The sequence below is a fragment of the Phyllostomus discolor genome, chromosome 8, assembly GCF_004126475.2.
Source record: "Phyllostomus discolor isolate MPI-MPIP mPhyDis1 chromosome 8, mPhyDis1.pri.v3, whole genome shotgun sequence".
Taxonomy (NCBI): Eukaryota; Metazoa; Chordata; class Mammalia; order Chiroptera; family Phyllostomidae; genus Phyllostomus; species Phyllostomus discolor.
The window spans coordinates 2,611,842-2,634,662 of NC_040910.2; the positions used below are offsets into that span (position 1 = coordinate 2,611,842).

At 52.5% G+C, this 22,821-nt stretch overlaps 1 protein-coding gene across 3 annotated transcripts in view; it reads right to left on the reverse strand.

The window, feature by feature from the left end:
• The window catches only part of TRPC3 (transient receptor potential cation channel subfamily C member 3), a 54,001-nt gene that overhangs the window by 19,667 nt on the left and 11,513 nt on the right, over nucleotides 1-22,821 (reverse strand). For all 3 annotated transcript variants that reach the window (XM_028520395.2, XM_036031778.1, XM_028520394.2), the window contains exons 2-7: nucleotides 20,820-21,591; nucleotides 14,356-14,544; nucleotides 8,610-8,774; nucleotides 5,728-5,944; nucleotides 3,795-4,028; nucleotides 1,467-1,731 (exon numbers count right to left, since the gene is read on the reverse strand). In XM_028520395.2, coding sequence (XP_028376196.1) covers nucleotides 1,467-1,731; nucleotides 3,795-4,028; nucleotides 5,728-5,944; nucleotides 8,610-8,774; nucleotides 14,356-14,544; nucleotides 20,820-21,591 — 1,842 coding nt within the window. The remainder of the gene's footprint in view (nucleotides 1-1,466; nucleotides 1,732-3,794; nucleotides 4,029-5,727; nucleotides 5,945-8,609; nucleotides 8,775-14,355; nucleotides 14,545-20,819; nucleotides 21,592-22,821) is intronic.

A 22,821-nucleotide genomic window follows, 5' to 3' on the forward strand; every position in this document is an offset into this window, starting at 1 on the left:
GTGAAGTCTCTCCCTGGGTAGGGGACAGGGGACAGACAGGAAGGCGCAGGGGACGCTGGCAGGTCCCGAGCCCCGCACTGTGCGCAAGAGGCTTTCTACGAATCACCTCACACAACCCTCACTCCGACCTGATTTAAACCTTTTTGCGCTCACTTTGCAAGCAGGGAAACTAACCCAGAGACGCATTAAGGAACGTAATCAAAGGCCACAGCTGGAGCCCAGTGGGCCTGCACTCCCAGCCAGGTCTGGTTTCCAAGCCCGGTCCGTTCCACCCCAGCAGGTTGCCCGTCCTCACAGAGAACCCAAAGGAAATGCCGGGGGTCAGGCGGGTCCTCGGAGCCCTGGGGGGGAGGTGTTGTGTGCACGTCTCTCTGCGGCCCCCCCACCCCGGGGCTCAAACAGGGTTTTTTCTTCACTGAAAGTGGGTGAGCTTCAGATCTCTTTCACCCCTAAGACCTGCTCTACATTGGCCATTTGAAAACATTCACTTCAAGACAACTCGTCGTCTGGGAGGCCAGGAGGTTCCATCTGAGTCCACAGGGGACCTGCGGACTGTCCAGCTGGTGTCCAGTGTGGCATTGCAGAGCACAAAGGCGGACAGCGGGGTTATGACCTCCCCACTTGCAAGGACTCCAGTACAGAGGGAGGGCCACCCCTCGTGACAACCAGACGCCGATGGGTGACAGTGAACTTACAGTCTGGATGCCTGCATGCTGAAGGGACTTAAGAAGGACAAAGACTGAAGAAGCCTAATCAAGGAAGACTTCCTGGGGGAGGTGGGTCTCCACTGCGGTCACCAGCACGACCAGAGGGGGGGAACAGCATGGCCCCCACAGTGGGCTGTGTACATGTAGCTGTGATTTCTGTTCCTCCACTCCCTGCACTAATTAACGGTACTTTAAAGTGAGAGCTGACGCCTCTCTTTTGGAGAAACAGTAATGGCTACAAAACAATGAAACTAAATTTAATGTCATACATAATGTAAGAGACATCCAGTATTAAAATTTTATTACTCAACTCTCTCAAAATAGCCAATTTCGTCTGGGATTTTTCTGAATGCCGATTCATTTGGGGGTCCAATGCTCACGAAGCTCCAAAAGGGGAATCTTTGAGCAACATAATCACACACAGGCGCCAATTGTTGTTAATGGATTTTTTCCTGCTCTTAACACCATTACGACCATTGCACTGTTTCCTTTGCTTCCTCTAGACGTGTTTGAGCTGGTCTTCCTCAAACTGCTTTTTTAAAAAGACTTTATTTATTTATTTTCAGAGAGGAAAGGGAAGGGGGGGGAGAGAGAGAGAGAGAGAGAAACATCAATGTGCGGTTGCTGAGGGTCATGGCCTGCAACCCAGGCATATGCCCTGACTGGGAATCGAACCTGCGACACTTTGGTTCGCAGCCCGCGCTCAGTCCACTGAGCTACGCCAGCCAGGGCCTGCTTTCTACAAGATATCTTACTTACGTGGTGAAAGCAGCGTTCACTTTGGCCCCAAGGTAATAAGAGTAAAGTATGAACATGCCAATCATAAAGGCGAGGAACACCATGATGAAGAGGACCATGAACTTGAAGATGTCCTTCACGGTCCTGCCGAGAGAGATCTGCAAGGGGCCGAAGCTCTCGTTCGCGGGGAGGATGTAGGCGATCCGGGAGAAGCTGAGCACGACGGCAATGGCGTAGAGGCCTTCGGAAATGATCTGCGGGTCGGAAGGGAGCCACTTATCTCGGGCTGCAAGGAGAGAGCGGGAGAGATTAAAGATGGACTTCCTGTGCATCGCTCGCTGTGCAAAGTCAGTGCCTTACCTAGGATCTGTCTTGTGGGTAGGTGGTTAACGTCTCAGTCAACAATACTCTAGACCCGATGACCAGTCTGGGCTCTCTTTGTCACGTCAAACAAGAAACGTATGAATTCCACACTCAGATGAACTATTTCAGTGGGGAAAACACCATTATAACAAAGACCCTGAGCTGACTTGGCATTGAGCAGAAACCGAGTAAAACACAAAGGACGGAGAAGGAGGGTTCACACTTCCTTGGACACACACAGCCTGGGCCAGGACCGCGGAGCGACGACCTCACTGAGCTCCCCTCGGGGACTAGGTTTATCGGCCGGTCAGTTTCTCAGCCTGGGAACTTGGCTGCCACATGACTTTCGCATTTGTCGGGGACTCGGGTTGGTCTCACGGCTGATGCAAGTCAAGTGTCATAGTCACAGAGGTGAGACTGTCACCAAATCACAACCGCGCTGCCCACACGGTATCTGAACACCACGCTTCTTTCTGGAAAACGAGAACTGCTACTGAGGTGCCTTCGTTTTGGAGACAGATTCCAAATGAGGACCCCGAACACCCGTTGAAGGTCACATAGGAAGGTCACAGCGGACTACACCTACTTCCCCGGAAGGTCCATGCAGCGCCTTGTGGTTAGTTTTGTGCGAACCGGGCCACTCCCAGAAAAATGCACACGTCACAGGCATTTGCAACGACAACAAAGGTTACCATTTACTGAATGTCTAATATGCACCAAAACTCTGTTGAGTTCTCAACAGACCCGACGGTTCTGGTGTTAACTGTTTTCTTCTTTCAGAGGCGCAGACTCCAAGCCTGAGAAAGGTTAACAACCTGACCGAAACCACACACGGGAGAAGCAGCGCAGCCCGAATTCACAAAGCTCCCTTCAGAGGACTGTCATCACAGACACGTGAATACATGTAAATAAACAGGCGACGGTGACCCTCGAGGTTTATATTACACGAACATGCGACCCATTAAATTCTTTCATTAGAAAGGGTGACCCTTTGCTCACTGGAGCTGCTCTCCCCGGTACGGACGCACCCTCGCTCGCCGGCCGTGAGAGCTGTACCGTGTGGGCATCTCACGCCGTGTGAGGGGCACATCTACACTTTGGTGCGGACGCCCAGCCTTCCGCAGTAGCGTGAGCACGCTGCTCATCTGTACCCCGAAGGGAGCCTTCGCCTCACTTCTTACGAGCTAGGCTTCCCACGCGGAAGCCACGTGGACTCGGCACCCGAGTCTCCTCGTCTGTAAAATGAAGGTGAGGCCAGAATGTCTGCGGTCTTTTCCAGGCTCGAGACTCTGCCACCGCGTGAGCATTTGGTGCCTGCGGCTTCCCATTCAGCCTCGGGAGCAGGGGGTTAGGGCTGCCTAGCACGGGCGTGTGCGGGGAGGGAGGCGCCAGTATCCTTGCCCAGTGGGCGCCAGCCGGCCTGGTGCTCTCCTGTGACATCACCGTCACGTGGGGAGGGGCACGGGGCATCCCCCTCCCATCCCCCTCCCAGGAATCCCTGGGATTCCTGCCGGTTCTCCGGGCTCACATCGTGAAGGCCAGAGTAGCCCCTGCCCCTCTGGGTCTCGGTGCACTTCCCCTGCGCGGCAGTTTACACCTTTCACCACCTTACCTCCTCAAAGCCGCACCCTCAGGGGCTCACCGTCCCCATCACTCCCTTTCTCAAGCCGTCTCCCCCCCGCCTCGTGAGACAGTCCCGTGTCCTGACAGTCCATCGGGGTGAACTAGGTTGTTGGGCTGAAAGGCCCCTTTTCTCCCACCTTGCAGCACCTCCTTTCTACGGATGTGGAGACTAAGGCTCGGGAAACTAAACGAACCTGAACCGAGTCACACGGCCCTGGGGAGTCACAGCCTGGACACGAATCCCCCGCTGCCCCTACCGCGCAGGAGCGTGCAGCACAGCTCTCCCACCAACACGGACTTTCTCGGCGTTTCCTCCCGCAGCTGCCCTGGAACACGGGGCCCTGCAGGAGGCGGGCGACTCACCGTACGTGAAGTACTGAACCTCCGGGGGGAGGGTGACTTCGCTGAGGTCGCTCCCCTGGACGTGGCTGTCCACGTAGTGCTGCGCTCTGGTCGCCTGGATGAAGGCGAGGAGCCTGGCTGTGAACGCGGCGATGAAGATGGAGAGCATCCCGAAGTCCAGCACGTTCCACAGCTGCAGGATGTACTCCCTCGGCCCTTCCAGCCAGAGCTCCTTGCACTCGGACCACATCATGCCTGCCACAGTGCACACGGGGGGGGGGGGGGCGGCGGAGGGCACACGTCAGGCTTCATGCTTGGCCCCGGGAAGTCGTGCGTCCCCGTGGACACAACGTCCCGTCTGGGAAGCACGGACCCCCGGGCACCCCAAAGGCCAGACTGTCCGGCTCACCGGGCACAGTCAACAGAAGAGGAAGCTCCCACTACGGGAAGGACTCCCTCCACCAGCTGGCATTCGGGGAAACACCCCCCCCCCCCACGTGGGCCCAGACGTGCTGCCACTCAGACAGACGGGCGAGGGCCGGATGGAGGAGAGATGCCAGGGAGTCCACAGAGTTTGCCCCGTGAGGCTTTTGGAGGCGAGAAAAACGCATCTCTATGACATTACAAGGGTCCCTTATCAAACCCCAGTGGTTACTGGAGAAATGGTGTGGAGTGAGTGAGCACCTGACCGTGGACTTGCAACAAGAACGTCTCCCCACTGCCCCCGCCCCCAGGAGCCCTTCCATCACTCCTGCCGCCCTGTACCCTAGGCCCCGCCCAGCTTCCGCAGGCAGGTGAGGGGAAGGGGAGGCCCTGCAGCGGGGTCGGGGGTGGGGAGACACAGGAGGCAGCCAACGCCACTCCGGGAGAGAGGGTGCTCCTTGTCTTGACTGTGTCGGGGAAAAGACTGTGGGACTTTTCAAAGAAAATGTGTGAAACAACTGCTGGACCCAGAGGGAGGCCGTGGGCGTGAACGAGGGGGAGGAAGGAACCTATTTAATCAGGGCTGAGGGGACACCAAGGAACGCGCCAGGCGAAACAGAGAGCGCGCACGACAATGGCTTTGGATGAGTGGCCAACAGGTAAACAGGTTCCTGTGTCGGTCATTCTCCCCACACTGCCTGCCCACAGTTCTCCCTCTCACACGGCTAGAGATGCAGACGGGCTGTCTGGAGAGGGGGTGACAAACATTCTGACAACGGACACGCTCCCCAAACACCTCTCAAACTAAAACAATACACGTGTTCTTTACTCGTCAGCTCATAGCCACTGGGGTGACCTCACAAGAATTTCAATTAAATATTCGATCGTCACAGTGAGTCACATTAAAAAACTTACGTTTTTATGCAGTTATTGAAGTTCAATTTCTGAAACACAGTGTATTACTACTAGGTTCATGTTACTTACAAAAATTTTAACCTTAGTGTTAGGATACCTCTTAGCGTTATCCAGCTGACAAATTATTTGATTATTTCACTCTCCCACTAATCTAACCATGGTGATATTGCTGCCATAGACCGTAAAATAACATTTTAAATAGAAAATGACACTGGGTTGGTGGACATACCACATATTGCAGAGAGGGTGCATTACAGAATTGTTTACCTTCCTGGCTGGCGTAGCTCAGTGGATTGAGCTACGTGGTTCGCATGGGCTGTGAACCAAAGTGTCGCAGGTTTGATTCCCAGCCGGGGTACATGCCTGGGTTGCAGGCCATAACCCCCAGCAACTGCACATTGATGTTTCTCTCTCTCTCTGTCTCTCTATCTCCTTCCCATCCCTCTCTAAAAATAAATAAATAAATCTTTAAAAAAATAGAATTGTATACCTTAAACCCACATCATTTTATTCACCAGTGGCACCCCAATACACTCAATTAAAAAAAAAGAGAGTGAAAACGGCAAATAGGCATTGTTTGGGGTGGCTCTCAGAGCACTTGAAATGCAAGGCTTACCAAGAACCCACACCATGATGAGCATCTCGGTCCACGTGAACTGGGTGGTCTTGACCCTGAAGATCTGTTTGGGGTAGTCGGTGACCGTGACATTGGGCAGCGTGCGTATGCCCTCGAACCGGTCGGAGGCGTTGAACACCAGCAGGCCCAGGAAGATGATGAAGGAAGCGGCGTGAGCCACGAACTTCATGAAGGGGCTCCGCAGAACCTTCCCGAGCTGTGATAGGGCCAAAAAAAATATTTTTTTTTTCAGTTTTGAAAATCCGGCTTCCACTTATGAAAATCACCATGCAGGATTAAACACAGATGACATGAGAACACTTTCAAAGCTTTGGTTCCATTTTTGAAAAGCTATACATTGTGAAAATCACTCCTTTTAAAGGATGTTTCCCACAAAAATAATTTGAGAAGGTTTTAGACTTCCTTGTTTCTAAATATCCAGTTTGTCTTAGAATACGCTGCGTTCACAGGTGCGTTTCTGAAATCACGGGGCCTGTGCTGGACGTTCTTATTTTTACATCGAAAGGCTGTGCAATGTCAAGGTTTTTAGGGTTTAGGAAAAGAAATTCCAAGTTTGCAATGGGCAATCCTCTACTGCTTTATAATTGAAATGTTATGATGAATTTGTAGCCTTGCTCACTTATCGCTGAAATGTTATGATGTGTCTGCAGCACATTGAAAACCCTCTGAAGATTAAAAAAATCCAGCCACTATAGAAGTAAACTTTAGTTCTCATTTCTAAATATTCCAAAATCAAGTTGTGCTTTGCGTGACAGAAACAAGGCAGAAAATACTATAATCAGGATAAATATTTTGTCTGTTATTATCCCAATTAGAAGAGGGAGACAGATACGCAATGATGAAAACCTCTAAGTAGGTCAATTTAATTGAAAGTCATGCTCGAGTCTGGAAAAGTACGTAAATAGCACAAGATCATCTTAAAGTTCATTTCATAGTTATTTTAAGGTGACTCCTTCAAAATCCCATGTGACCTGCTGTCCCGGAAAGCCCCGTGTTCTGGGAGAAATGAAAACAACGCCTCCTGTCCCCAGGGCTTCTGCGGCCCACGAATTAGGTACATCTGGTAGACCTGTCAGGGGAGGGCTCCGTTCTGCACCCCCCAACCCTACTTTCAACCTCCGTCTGTGCCCTGAGCAAGCACCGCAGTCCACATGCAAAAGGCTGCAAGTTCCAACGAGTGTTTTTGTGCGTCCACAACCTTGACGAGATGCCAACCAACAGCCACGAGCTGCCGAGCCTCCTGGGATGGGCCACGAAGGCTCACAGACCAACGTCACGTTTTCTACGGGAAAACAAACAACGCTTTCGCAGGCCACCATGCTGTTCCGCAGCTGCACGCTGCCGGGGTGGGGGCCCGCCTTCGTAGCACTGGGTGATTTCTTGGGAGTTGCCAAGTCTCTAAAAGGTGGGTCTTTTAAAACGTTCAACAACAAAAAAAGAAATCAGCACGCCTATCCTAAAAGTGGGGTACATGGAGAGAATTCTGGCTACGTTGTCTTTTCACCACCGGGTAGAGGGCCTATGGCAGGTGTGAATGGGGTAGAAACGGCTCAAGCCCCTCCTTTCGCTTCTCTGCTGGGTGGAGTCCCCAGGCCAGGAGCCGTGCTTCGCCAGGCGGAGACAAACAGGGCGGTGGACTGAAGATGCCCACGCCGGACCCGATGCCACGTGTCCGCTGGCAGAGATGCCCGGAGAGACCAACACTTGCAAACCGGACTCCAACGCCTCTTCCCCAGAAAGGGGAATTACTGGCGTGGGATGTGGGAATTACTTCTGCGTTTAAGGCATGGTCTCTCACGTTATTTCTAGTTTCTAGTCTGTAGCCTTGCCATAAGATATTCTTCTATGATATACGACAAAGCAACTCAGTCAAGTCATCAAAACTGACCCAAACCACAAAACTTCAGCCTTGCTGGCACAGGCAGCTTGAGCACGTGGTGCGACGGGCAAATATTCTCGCACACACACGGCGCTGGGGGCGCCGCTGAGCCAGAGAGATGCCGGACTTCCAGGGCCGTACCAGGACCCTGACTCATTTTGCCTGAAACTGCCCCTGGTCTAAACAAAACCCGATTTCCGAACATAAAATCAGGATCAAAGCATCTCAGAGCAGCCTCCTGGCCCCGGCAGTGCCCCGGGAACCTACGCCGAGCCTGTGCGCATGCCCACTGTTCCTCTCTCCATCGTGGCCAGCGGTCCTCCGAGGCGCGGCCAGGCTGACTCTCCACGGGCGAGTGGAGAGACGGGGAAAGGTCGTGAACAAAACGAGTCAAGCAAAACTCACTAAACAAGCCATCGAAAAATGCCAAAGGCCCCAGGCCCGAGGCTACGTGCTTCCTTCTGAAGAAGAACAAAGAACTCGGGGCACCTGACAGGCACTCCCTTGGACTTTGGGGAACACCATGTGTGCGGCTGGGCTTACCACGCCAGCCACGGACGGTGTGCACAGGTCCCGGCGGGCACCCTGGGGCGGGCAGGCTGGCTGATGTGCCTTAGAGCCCTCGCAGGGGCAACTTCCCCATTCCTCCCTGGACCAGCCCGTCGGCTCTCCAACTACCGAGCTGTCAGCAGAACCAGAGCGCCTGCCCCTTCCTTCCAGCAGCTCTTCCCCCGCCCACCATGGGGACTTCATCATAAAAGCCTAAGCATTATGTGCCTGCAAAGACTCTCTATCCCACTAGCACCAGACACTCTCTCACCCCTTATTTGAATCAATCTGGCCATTACAAAGCAGCACCCGTGTGCTGGAGTCAATCCTTCAGGGCGGGGCCGCTAAGAGCCTGAAGTGGGAAGCTTTGTCCTTTTTCATCCCCACAGGGCGAGGTGACACAGAGGTGACAGAGAGTGTAAGAAAGCTGTACCCGGCTGCAAGGCGCAATCCAGTAGCCGATGGCGAGGAACGGAAGGCCCAAGGCCACCACCAGCACCACCAGGCACTTGACGGCTGTGGGCTGCTCCCGCAGCCCCGCGAGGTTCTCGTACCAGATGGTCAGGAGCTGCTGCTGGCAGTTGGGGTGAGCCACGAACTGGGGGGAGAGAGAGGGAGGCGGGTTACCATGCCGTCGGCCACAGTTCGACTGCTGAGAGTCAAGACTAACTTCCTGAAGATGTTAGCACCCATGCTCCCAGCACACGGGTGCTGGGAGGTGCTGGTCCTACCCTCCCTGTCCTTCCCTCCGTCTTCCCACGCTGCTCCAGAACCCAGAGAAGAACGAGAGTGGACACAAGAGGGCGGCACTGATGCTGTCCTGAACCAGCTCTTTCTATCTGAAGCTCTCCCTAGTTCAGGCTCCTTTCTGGAACCTGGGGACAGAGTCGCTCCTTGTGGACATGTCCTGTCCTGGCTTTCAGTCCAAAGGGAAGAGGAGGGAGTCATTTGGTTTTTCTTGTAGACTATGGAGAAAAGCGAAATGCGTTAAGTTTCTCGAGCGACCCCTACAACACTGCCTGTGTGAAAATATGCACAGGATGCGGCCGATGTGCACGGATGCACAATCCCTGCGAATCCACACAAGAGCCGCACGAAGTCAGCGAGCCCTCAGGCACTGTGCGCGGTCCACACTGCACGGCTCTGGGAACCGGCGTCCATTGTCACTTCTGTCCTATTGAGTAATCTGCGATCTTTTCATTGCTTCCTCTGTCACAGGTCAGGAAAAAGCCACATTTATCTGCAGCCGTGATTTCCTAACTACAATTCTCATCAGGGAAAATGAGCAACTTAGACTCCCTTCATCACCTCCATCGAGTTTGATTTTGCCGCCTGGTGTTGCTGACCCATCTGCCTGAATCTGTTGAGGGGAACTGGGACTTCTCTAGGGGCCTGCCCTTACTCAGGGAGCAGACTTGTATGCGTCACCTGGCCCACGGAAAGGTCCCTACACCAAAAGGTGCCCCCTTGCAGCTGATCTGCCTCTCTCTGAATGGCCAGGTGCAGTTTGCCTGAGCTCGGGAATTATCCAAGGTCACTCGCACATCAACGGGAAGTGCCATCAGAGTTTCGGAAAAAGATTTTAGCAACGCAAACGTCAAAGCATCGCTGTCTTCTAACAAACAGGAGAGACAGCAACTGCGAACAGGAAGCACCGTGAGAGGTGTCTGCGAACTCGGGGAGGCACAGGGGCAGCCTCGGTGCCCTGCGGGCACAGGGTTCATCTGGAATCAGCCCTAGTTCCCGAATCGCCCCCTTGGGATCCCTGGCGACTCCAGACACTTCTGCACATTGTCGGGCTCTGTACCAAGAGCATGGCTGCAGGGCAGCGGAGAGGTTCCCACTACTTGGAGCATAGTTTTCCGCCAGCACTTTCCACTAGAACAGTGGTAATAAGAAGTAAAACCTCACACCCCAGGGCAGGCCCTGGAGGCACAGCTCCCCCCCACCCCTGGACCCCGACCCCGCCCCAGACCCCGCCCCCAGTGTGCCCTTGCTCTGGCGGGGACCCCACTGGCTGCAGGAGGAGACGCAGGCTGACAGATGTGGCTGAGGTTGAGTCTACAGGTATTAGAGCTGAAGTACTTCACTGAATTTTTTTTTCAATAACACAAACTGGTAGGGTTTGGGAGAGTTAAAAGTACTAACAGTAAGATACTATCTTTTCTGGTTGGATGAACTCAATGTGAAAAAGAGTGTTTGATCCTGTAAGATCCTTTTGATTCAGTTGTAAAACTCCCAGGTCCTGGGGGTCACTGGTCACTGCCAGCCACAAAATTATATGAGACCTTCTTTTCAAATTCAAGATTGTGTCACTCTCCCCACGTTCTGATTTTTGAAAACTGTATTTCAAGGCCGATGGGGTCATCACTTGAACTCACGGTATAACGTGTGGATATACTCAAGGTTGAAGGCTTCCAGGGGTCTCTGCGGCCATTTCCTGGGATTCCCAAAAAACTGCGTATTCCCGCCCCTGCCCCTGCAGCTACTGGATCACTTCCTTCCCGCCTCACCCCTCCTCCTACGTGAGAAACCCTCAAGCCCTCCACACCTGTCACCATTTGTCCCATTCACTCACGCACTCACTCATTCTCCAGGACGGCATGAGCCCCTGCGAGGAGCCTAGCTAGGCCGGGGACAGGAAGATGAAGATGGAAGCATCAGCACTCCGTTGAGTGATGAGCGGTCCCTGGTTTCGGGCACATGGGACGGTACCAATACATGTGAAAAACAGCTATTAGAATGGAGACCTGCACTCACATGCTTGCCAAGGTAAACCATCAGCATTTAACGTAGTCCTAATTTGAATGTTGGTCCAATGTCTTGGTGTCTGACATGTGTACAGGGTCTGCACTTGTGGGAAGTTGGGTGGATGCAAAGGCAAGGCAGGCCTGTGGTTGCAGCCAGGCTTGGCTTGGATGGGGAGTGGTGCATCCTGGGAAATCCACCCACGGGTAGAGAGGTGACATCATCAGATCAGATTACTGCTTGGGACATCAACGTGCACTGTTTAATGGGCCAAGGGTCTGAGCAAAACGGAAAATGCCCACAAAGTCAACAGGCAGGTGGGCGTGTCCAATGCAACTGGCAGGCAGATTTGCCTCTTGGGAGTGTCCAGCCTTTCTTTCGTAGGTTGTAAGCGCTTGGGGACAGAAATACTCATGCTGTAGTATGGCCGCTCCCTCATCTTGGCCCTCCTCCTTGAGCCAGTCTGTAAGTCTGATGATGCGCTGTATGGCATTAATTATACCGAATAAGGTTACTCGAAGACCCGATGGAAATCGGTTCTGTCTGCACGGCCCACAGGTGACCCACAGAGGCTTGTATACGCAATGCACACACTTCCTCTGTGTTTAATGCCAGCCCAAATTATGGTCACACTTTCTTTGTCGTCCTGTGCCCTTCTGCTGAGCAGGTGTGTTTCCTACCCTACTAATTCTGCCCTCACCACTAGACGGTGCCTGTCATCTCAGTAAATCACTTCCTGTGACTTCTTTTAATCCACAGAAAGAGCACACAAATGGCTACTTCCCTCCAGTGATTTTAAATCCTGCCACGGGTCCACAGGGAACATTTGAAAAAGAAAATAAAACTAATGCAATCGTAGTGGCTGAGGGCAACCAAGCTAATCCCTCCTGGAGATGAGCTTCGCTCTTTTCAGTGACTTCGGAACAGGGCGGTGACCTTTATCTGCTCAGACTGCGTCCGCCCCTGAAAACCTCCGTGTGCTGCCGCGCCAGCCCTGGCCAGCCGGAGAAAGTCTGCGTGTGGCGTCCTGACCTCGGCGGCCAGCAAACTGAAACCGTTCCAAAAATAAAACCCTTACGCGAGGTTTTCTGATTTGAAGGGAGGATGATTGACACACAAGAAAATCTCAGTCTTTCCACAAACAATACTACGGTGGCATTGAGAAAAAATGCTTTTTTTTCCAGCTAGAGATAGATGCCTGATAGATTCTTGTAAACCGGACCGCCACTCAGGGCAGGTATGGAAAACAACGTGTAGAAGATCATTGTAGATAACTTGTAGATAATTTCAACTTAAAAAAAATTCGTGTTAAGCTGTCTTTTCATCAGGTCAGCCTTCAGAAGCACGGCCCTCGTGGACACAGCCCGGGCAGAAACAGGGTAGGAAAGCTCTGCTTCGTTCCCGATTTCACGGTTGGAGCCCCTGCTCTCACGCTTGAGAAGAGAAAACTCTGGTGGACATAGAACCTAGATGACGCTGTTTTCTCTTTCAAGTCCTTGAGTCGTGGCATATGAGCAGAGAACTCACACGGCACGGTGTTCCAGATTCTGAACCGGCCAGGTGTAAAATGCCCTATTACCTCTTGGAGTCGGGCACACACGGGGCCCCCAGGCTGCCCGGGGCAGGGGCGGGGCTGCACTGGCACACGCCCCCAAAGCCTCTTCGGGGCCTATAGCCCCCACGCCCCCGCTGCGTGGCTCCACTCCTGGGCTTCCTCTGCACACACTGGAAAACACACACGTTTCTCCACACAACCGTGTGTGTTTACATTGCTGCCCGTCTCTCTTCTGGACGATTGTTCTGCAGCTAAACTTAGTCCCACCACGGGAGAAACCGGAGAGCAGGAGGAAGAACTCATTAAATTCATGTTCAGATCCCGCCCACGCAGTGTTTATGTTTCCATTTCTGGACGAACCGCCACTGAGTCTCTCAGGCCCGGGGAGCCCGAGGTGTGGTGCGTAGGGAAGACCCCAGCTCCGGGAGCCTGGAGCCCAGAGAGAGGTCAGCAGACTCAGGCCCAGACCCAGACTGGGGGCGGCTTTGGGCAGTGGCTGGAGCGGCTGCCTGAGTCTCTTAGGGGACCAGCCAGCTCACCACGACATCAAACTGGGCTCCTTGGTGAAATTAGAGGCCAATCTGAATACATATGAGCTTGTTTTGTTAACGGGGGAAAATTCTATAATTTAAAGTTATTTTGAAATGCCCTTCCTATAGCCATTGACTACTCCAGGGCCGCAGCTGGCGGAGGGGGATGCATGCAGCCTTATGATCCACGAAGAGATTTTTCTTGGGGACTAGAAAGGAGGGGGTGGGAACAGTGGGGAAAGGATGGGCATCATATTTTCCCTCTTCGCTGCAGTGGAAGTGGGTGAGCGCTGAATGAACAATAAAGGTGGCTTTTAAGAGAAAAAGGGCTTTTTTCTTTGACTTGGGGCTTTTTGGGCATTCCAGAATAGAGTTCTCGTAGGCATTGATCAAAGGAACATGCAAAGTTAAAACTTTGACTACTATCCACTGGGTAGCACAAAACAAACTAACCAGAAACACCTGCGAAGTCTTCACCCTCCTTTCAGTTCCAAACAGATTCTTTTTGCCGTTGGGGCCTGAGAGCTGACGGGCTGCCAGCTGAGTATTGCGGACACCTCACACATTATAATCTGCACACCGATTTATATTTAAAATGGACACGCGGGAGGACATACGTTCTGCGAGACGGCTTGGTTGACACAGGCACGCCCGCAGGTGAGCTGCCTCTGCTAACGTGGCACTGTCGGAGCTGTGATTGAGCACCTGGGACAACGGGAATCAATCCTCCCCTTTCAGGGGCACGCGAGAAGAGATGCGAATCGCAAGACCTGTGAATAGACATCCAGGCAGATTTCTAAAAGCGCTCCAACATCCATCTTACTCAAGATCATCTTCTTTTCCCCGAGATGACAAAACCTCTGCCAGCCGGAATGCTGGGAGAGGGGCCAGCGGGGCCGGTGCCGTCACCTTGTCACTGACAAGGCCTTGACGAGTCATTCCGCTGCCGTGCTACTGAGCATCTTCCCGGTTCTCCGCCCCGTTAGTGGCGGTGTAACGAGCAGTTTACAGACGTCTTGGTCATATCTCAGTCCGCCGAAATCCCACCACACCTCTGAGGCAGATAAGAAGTATTTTATCCTCCTTTTATAGCAGGCACTGAAATTTAAAGAAGTCTTACGATTTATCCAAGGTCTCACAACCAACAACAAACGGGAAGGGTCAGAAGCTCGATACTTGGCTCCCAACACTACCATACTCCCCTTCATCTCTCTCGTGAAGAAAAAAAATATCTTTTTCCAGTAAGATCTATTCTTACCATGGAAAAGAAAACGCCCCAGAATCACGGCATGGTGGGTGCTCTGCGTCTCTCCCACCCTGGCGCGGGGTGGAAGTGGGCCGCTCACCTTTTTGACCTCGTACTTAATGGCCAGCTTGACGCGGCTCAGCGAGGCCTTGTGCCTGTGCGCCTCCGCCGGCTCCGCCGACTCCAGGTCTCCGTTCAGAATGGCTTCCACCTCCTCCGAGTCCCGGCACAGATCCAGCACACCCACCACGAAGTCTTTGCATTGCATGGACAGCTTCCGATAGTCGTTCTGCGAACGAGAGGTTTGGGGTTCAGCACAAAGAATTTGCTTTAATCCCATGGGAAGTGTTTAGGGTTTTCTGTGCATCAGACCGAGGTACCCCTTTCTCTGGGTGGGGGGAGCTGCAGTCCCTACGTGGATGCTAGGCTTGCTGAGTTAGACGTGGCTGGATTTGAACCCCTACCCCACTAGCCAGGACCTTCTGCGACCTGACCCCCCATATGACACAGCTCCGAAACCGCTATGCACTGAGGTCCCTGGTCTGGAGTAAGTAGTGCTGGCTAAACGCTACCGCTGAAAGACCAAAGGATCAAGAAGAATTGAATCTCTTTTGGGCAGATAAACAATAATTTTCTTAAAGTCCAAACAAAACCATTTGTAAAATGAAAAACAAATGTATTGATTATTTTATTCAAAATTTATTTTAAAAATTACAGTTGAAATTACAATGAAAAAATTTTAAATGGTGATTTTTCTAAAGTGGCGATTTGACGTAGAAGATTGACAGGTCAGGCTCGTCATCCCTGCCCTGATGGGGACTGTGCTTCTCCAAGTGCTGCCCGCACCCCTGCAGCACTGACAGCACCCGGCCGTGCGTCAGAACAGCCATTCTCGGACCCCGGTCCTGACCTCTGGGAATGACCGGTGTGCAGGGAGAGTAAAGAGATGGACAGGTGCCCGCAGAGAGAGCGGGTTATTTTTCCTTGTTTGTCTGCAGGGCACATTTTCGGGTCCTGCAGACCCGGAAGGCAGAGAAGTGTCCCTGGAACTAACACCTTCCTAAAAACCACCTGTTGCTCTCTCGTGTCTTCAGCATATGTGTGTAGTGCCTGGGCCATATGGGGAGGCCACTCGGCAGCCTCCCCATCACCTCCTGATGGAGCTCCCGTTCTCCCCTTAGGTCCCTGTCACCGCGTCAACCACTGTCCCTAGGCAAGGGTCTTCCTTCCGGAAACCCCAGTTCCATTTCTACGGCTTTCACTAAAATCCCAGCCCATTAAGCAAGCTAACCGGATGATACTCTAATTCGGTGCACTCGGGGAAAACAGAATTCCTCATTTTCACATGTCCTGAGACACGGTATTTCTCTAATAACCAAGTAACACTGCCCGGCAGGATCTCCAAATTCTGGGCACCTAAAAATTATATTTTCAATGATACTTTTTAAAAAGGCATGAAGAATTCCAATTTTGTCCCTTGAACAATTAATCTGTGTGACATGATGGGCAAAAATCACATCACCAGCTAAAATCAACACGAAGAGGAGACACTGTTTAAAGGCTATGCAGATTTAGAATAGTTTCCATTTCTGATACCAGAAATTCAGATAAAGAACAGTTACAGTTAATCCTTTTCCCCTCATAAGGGAACAGATACAATGAATAAAAACTTCAGTCTGCTTTCCATTCAAGCTGGGACCAGGCAACTGATAAAATTAATAAGACGTTCAGCCTCTGGTTTCTATGCAGAGTGTCAGTTACAGATCCATCTGCCTTCCATGCCTGAAAGGCTAATGAAATATTTTTATTAGAGCATCCAGGAGAAGTATTAAATCCATGTCTGTTTCTATAGAAAGCTCCCCTTTTAATACAATTTTTTAGATGAAATTTCCTTGTGTTACTCTTCAGTTCAGACTGCTCTGTAAGATTTGGTGCAACCTAGGATGGCCACCGTGCCATTGAGCAGGAAGAAAAGAGACTATTTTCTATGTGTGAAGAGAACACAGGGACCACTTTTGCAGTAATACCCAAATAATGGCTCATCATCTTTTAAAAAAAATTGTACTCTGTAAATTGTCCAGTCTTCAAGAAAGCTGTGGGGGGGCGGGGTTCTCCCCCCCCCCCCCCCCCCCCGCATCTGCTGAAAGATTCGTGATCCAAGTTTCGAGGACAGCACTTTGTTTTCCTAACAATTCAAAACATTTCCTGCTGGAAGAAGTCTGTTACCCCGTGCAGATAATAATCGGAGCTGGACATAACGGGCATTTCTTTTATCGCGGTCGTGGGGCAGCATGTCGTCCACACATGCAGAGCTCCGGGGAAACGGAGAGCCACAGACCGCCCCTCCTCGGGTGCAAGAGGGACCACCTGCCGTCTGCTGACCTGCGGGTGCCTGCCGGCTCCGCCGCGGGTCCTGCCTCCTGCCCCGTCACAGCTCAGACCGCGTGCCTGCTCTGCATTTCCCGGTACTCGTCCCCTAACTTGGTTCGGCTCGGCTGCCCTCACTCTTCCACCCCCAGGGCCGTCACGATGCGATCGGGCGGAACCCACGGCCCGAGCTCCCGCACCAGGCAGAGGGGTGCAGCGGCGCTCGGTCCTCGCGACAGCCTGTCTGCGGCCTTCAGCACACGCGTATCGACGACATTCCTCGTCGTCGTCGCAATTCCTTTTGATCCTCTTCTCGACCCCTTTTTATCCTTAAGAGGAAATGGAAATTCAACTGGAAGCAGGCTGGGTCCTGCCCGACACTCTCCCTAACGACAAAGACAGGGTAGCGGTCACAGCATCAGGCGGGGGCCAGGGGTCCTGGGATCCAACGCTGCGCCTACCGCCGACCAGCTGTGTGGTCCTGCGGAAGTCGCTCGGCCTCTCTGATGAGAATAAGCCTGCCTGATGTTGCTACTGGATGAAATGCTTAGAAGGTGCTTAGCACACTCCGACTACTATAGGAGGGCGTCACTGTTACCAGGTACAGCGGGTGAGACGGGGTGTTTAGGACTGGGACCCAGGACCCCCAAGCCTAGGCCTAGCAGGGGGGACCTAGGCGATACCCCTTGTAAAGTGAGAGGTCTGTTTAGCCAGATGACTCCTAGGCTATCGTCCTGCTGCAAAATGCTTCCTTGCTTTAGGGTTATACTCATTTTTCCCTTCTTTACAGCCCTGCCGTGGTAATAGTTGGAATTGCTTTTCTACTTGAAAGAGAGGAAAACTGAGGCACAGGGAAGGCAAATAGCTTTTTTTTTCTTTTTCCTTTCCTTTTCTTTTTTTGTTTGCAAACAAGTGCATCACTGGCTCAGAATTAGGAAATTTCACTTAGTGTTTTCACGGCCTGGTACACGCAGGCTTGCTGGCCCCTGACGGGCGGAGGCCTGCAGCCCGAGCCCACCCTGCCAGCGTTCTGTTTCTCAGAATAGCCGCAGGCCGCGTCCGCCCCTCTGTAATAACCTGTCACCACGCTGTCCTCCTCTAATTTATCTAAATCTCTGCCTGAGAACGCTCAGCCTCTTGGGGTAATGGCTTCCATGTATTTTCGGCAGCAGGACCCCTGCACTCTTCCAGGAATTCTGGAGACGGCGAGGCAGCCGGAACCTCCCCCTCAGTCCCTGCATGATGGCAGTCTGGGGGGGTGAGGCGCTGGCTCTGACGGGTCGTGACGTGGGGGGGGGGTGACACAGGGAGAGCTGTCGGAAAAGGGGACAGTCACCTGCTTTTCACTGGGGAACACACTGCCTACGATTTCACCTCAGAGCTGGTGCTCTGAGCTCAAAGGCCCTGTGGGAGGAACACAGAGAACGCCACGGAACAGGGCAACGGAGGTCAGCTGCTCGTCTCCGCCACGAGCGTCCCTTCCACGGCCCCTCGGAGCAGGGAGCCCGGGGTCACAGCTGTGAGAGCCGTTCTCTCCGTCTGTCTGAAGCCCTGACAGATGACATGTGTGTGGGACAAGAGGGCAAGGAGGCGAGGGGAGGGCAGGGAAAAGGCACTAACAGGACAGGTGAGAATGGGGAGGAAAAGGAACATTCTATGGGGGGGGACCTGTGGCCCCTGGAGATCGTGACTTCTCAAGAACTGGCTGTGTTTTGACTCAGAGAAGGTTCTGCTACCCAAGTGCTTTCCACGCCATTCAGATGCACGGAGAGATCAGACGATGTTCACATATTCTGGGATATCTGGTGGCTTGTGTGCATGCCCTCTTAAACTCAATGGTGTTTCTTTTCTCCTTTTTTTTTTTTTCTGCCTCTTTACTTGTGATATTTCCCCACCTTTGAAAGGTTATCAGAGGGGACTCTTTCAGTTGGGGTAAAGGAGATTCTAAGTATTATCGATATAGATTTAGCTGATTACTGGGGAAAACTAAGAAGGACAGCATTTTTAACCCTGGCCTTACTGAGATGACTTCTCTGGGCAGAACGGCACACTTCACCACCTTTCATAAATATTAAAATGTAGTCTTAGAAAACATCTCCTTTTGTAGAATATCTTTTATACACTTTTTGATATATATCAGGCAAAATGTATAAAAAGGTTAGAATAATATTTGAAAGTGGCAAAGAAATTTACAGTTATATTTTTATTCCTATGCCAAAATGAAGAAGTAACATTTAGAACTACTTTACCTGAATGCTTTTCTATTCTCTCTAAACAGAATTTGAGGTTTTGATTTGCTCTGAGTTATGGGTCCAAGGAAATAAGTCTGTCAAATATCACATAATGGATCTCTTCAAAGGGGGTAGATATAAGGTAACATTTATTTTAGTCTTTGTATTTTTCCACATTTTCTAAAATTTTTATAGCAAATATAAAAATTTTGTAGCTTTTATGTCAGAAAAAATTTTTTAAAAGATTTTACTTATTTATTTTTAGAGAGGGAAGGGAGGGAGAAAGAGAAAGAGAAACATCAGTGTGCGGTTGTTGGGGGCCGTGGCCTGCAATCCAGGCATGTGCCCTGACTGGGAATCGACCTGTGATACTTTGGTTTGCAGCCCGAGCTCAATCCACTGAGCTATACCAGCCAGGAGAAAAAAAAATTAATGTAATAACAAATAAGATTATCCTACAGCCAGGGCTCTACCTGGACATTATGGAGGTTGATGGATATTTAGGAATTTGGTGTGAATGAAAGAGGGAAAAACCCACAAGACTTTCCTACCATTTTCTTGCAGCCCCTTAGCCTGAGTTATATTGCCGGTTGCATTTGCGTAAACCTCACGTAAGCGTGAAAAACCGCAGTAAGATCTGAAGACAGAGTGACCCACCACTCTGTCTGGCGTCTGGCATCGGAACACCGGACTAAAAAGAAGGGAAGCGTGGCGCCCAGAGAGTGAGTCAGGGGACCGAAGTCTGCAGCCCTCCTCCGAGGCGGACAGCGGGAGACGAGGTCCTGGGGAAACCGGCCTGACCGCCTGTCCCCACAGCTCACGCACCCTCCTGTGCCGCCGAGTGAGGTGGGGGGACCTCCCAACGTGCGGAGAAGGATGCAGCAACTGAATTTTTACAACGCCCCACATTAATGTATAATGTTCTAAGAAATATGAAATGTCAAAGGGACTTATCTAAGAAAAAGATAAAAACATGCACAGTAAAATGACAGCAAATTTACAATGACTAACAACCACACCTGAAACAAAAACAAAAGCAAACTAAGCAAACAACTAGAACAGGAACAGAACCACAGAAATGGAGATCACATGGAGGGTTAGCACCAGGGGAGGAGGAGGAGGAGAGAGGGGGAAAAGTTACAGAGAATAAGTAGCATAGATGGTAGGGAGAAAATAGATAGGGGGAGGGCAAGAATAGTATGGGAAATGGAGAAGCTAAAGAACTTATGACACATGGAAATGAACTAAAGGGGGGGAATGTGGGTGGGAGGGGGTATGTAAGGTGGAGGGGAGTGAAGGGGGGAATGGGACAACTGTAATAGCATAATCAATAAAATATATTTTTTAAAAAAGAAATAAATAATACTGCTTGCTTGGAGATGATGTCCAGGAAAAAAGTTCACTCTTTTTTTTTTTTTTAATCCACTGAAGCAAAACACTCCCCTGTCCTCGTATTTCTGGGCAGACCTGAGGTCTATGGGGCCACATTCTCCTGGCTGAACCCGCGACCGTGGATTTCCGGGAGAGGCAGTTTTGTCATAGTCGTGAAAGGGCCTTGGTAGCACCTCTATCAGCCTTCTGACTTTCACTCTAACGGGGGGGGGGGGGGGGGGGGGGGGGGGGGGCTTGCACATTGGGTGCCACCAAACAACTAACTACACAAGAGGAGGAGGAATTTGGAAGGGAGACGGGCACACCCAGTGTTTCCTTTAGACAAAAGCGGAGAAGTCTCAGGTTCTGCTCAACGCTTCTCCAGAGCGCAGAGCAGCCCCGGAATTACAGCTCTCGGGTCCCGCATGTCCCGATCCAAAAGCGCATTTTTTTCACAGCACCATGCTGAGCAGGAGAAAGCATCACATCCCTTCTGAAGGACTCTCCCAATCCCCGGTGATTTAAAATAAATCCCCCCCCCCCCCCACAACACTGGTTGGGGAGCAGAGCAGAGCAGGGCAGGCGCCCGGCTTACCTTGAACTCCTTCTCGATGTTGGCCAGCTTGGCCAGCTCGTTGCTGAGCTCCAGGGCAGTGAGCACGGGGTCCTCGCTGGACAGGGACAGGTAGGCCGGGCTGGCCAGGCCCCTGTAGGCGTTGATCCTGGAGCGCGAGTGGCTGAAGGAGTCGTGCCGCTGCTTCTCCGTGCAGTCCCCGCACTTGCAGAAGTAGTCGTGGGGGCGCTCGATGCGCGCGCCGCGCAGCAGCAGCATGTGCACCACCTCGTACTTCTGGCAGTGCGCCGCCAGGATGATGGGCGTGATGTCGGGCGAGAAGCGCGTGCCGTCCTCGTCGTAGGCGTAGAAGTCGTCGTCCTGCAGCTCCTGCTCGCAGGGGCTGAGCGTCAGGCGCCCGCTGGCCGCGAAGCCCGGGTGGTTGAGGATGGCCTCCACGATGCGCACGTAGCCCTTGCTGATGGCCAGCAGCAGCGCGTCCCCGATGCGCGCCAGGTTCTCCTTCTTGAGCAGCAGCTCCGTCACCTCTAGGTGCTCGTTGCCCACCGCCAGCTGCAGCGCGTTCTGGCCCATGTAGTCCACGCAGTTGACGTTGAGCGTCTGCGACTCCTCCAGCATCTTGCGCACCACGGGGATGTTGCCGTACTCGGCCGCGTCCAGGAAGCGCTCCTCCTCGGCCGTGAGGCTGGTGCTGCGGTCGTTGAACATGAAGGCCGGGCCGCGCACGGCCTGGCGCCGGCCCTTCTCCCGCATCACCGTCTTGCGCCTCAGGGATGGGCTTCCGTCCATGGACCTGGCGGGCAGCAACGGAAAGAGCAGCTGTAGGCGAGCAGGGGGAACGGCTTCCTGTGGGCGGCTGACCCGGCTGGAGGCCGCAGCACCCGGTAGGGTGGCTAACAGCGCCCCTCGGGTGCACCCCAGTGCCGGGCTGCCCGAACGCGAACCCCGGGAGCCGCAGACCCGACCTGCGGGTCCGCAGTGAAAGGCTTTCCGGAGGAACGGGACCAGAAACCGTTTCCAGACACCCGCGCCTGCCTGTGACCCTGGCAGAGACGGAACTCCTTGCGCCCCTGGCTCTGGATGAATTTGCATCCTTTAATCTAACAGTATGAACTGTGTAACCATGGCCTTTAAATTTTTTTTTTCTTGGCCCACAGTATCCAGGAACTTAGCTTAGATCTAAAACTGCTCCATTACCTTCCCGGTCCTATCCCTGACTTCCGACAATCTTTCCCCTCCTACGTGATTTCTCACAGGGGCTTTTAAAAATTTAATCTTTTAATATTTTTCCATGACCATTCAGCCCCCTATCCCCCCTCCCCCCAGCAGTCACCACACCGTTGTCCACGTCTATGAGTCCTTTTTCCTCACGAGACTTTAAATCAGTGGTCCTACCTATACTGCATGTGTTTCACACCTGTTTTATGGTTATCTGAATTCTTTTTTAAAAACGGAGTGTTCCTACAGCAAAGACCTCCTCATACAAGTGGCCCTGCCAGTCCCTGCACGGTCCGGTCGTGCTTTATCTGTCATCACCCCGTGTCCGCCGGGGGCCACATACTCAACAAGCGTCTGTCCAGTTGAGTTCCCCAGGCTCTTCCCCGGCCCTGTCCTCTCACTTGACCTCAGGTCCCAAAGGTTCAAGTCTCTGTCCCCCGGTCACTCCCTTCTCCCTGAGGCCAGCGCCCAGCGTCTCAGGCTGCTCATCCAGGTTCAGCAACGTCAAGGTCATCTGTGACTCACTGTCTGGACGCTGGCAGTCACTGCACTCTGAGCGTCTCGTCTAGGACCCTCCCTCCCGGCCTCTCCCCCAGCATCGCCTTCCGAGGTCACGGCCAGGTCGTCGTAGCCGCTGTCCGCAGAGAGGACATGAGGGAAGGCAAGCGCCCTTGACCGAGGACCTGGGGTGTGCGTGTGTGTGTCTCATGCACCACCGTGTGGGATTCTCCTGACAATGCTCTGAAGCAGGAATTATTTCCTCTGTTTCCTACACAAGAGAACTGCACTCACAAGAGGGTGCCCC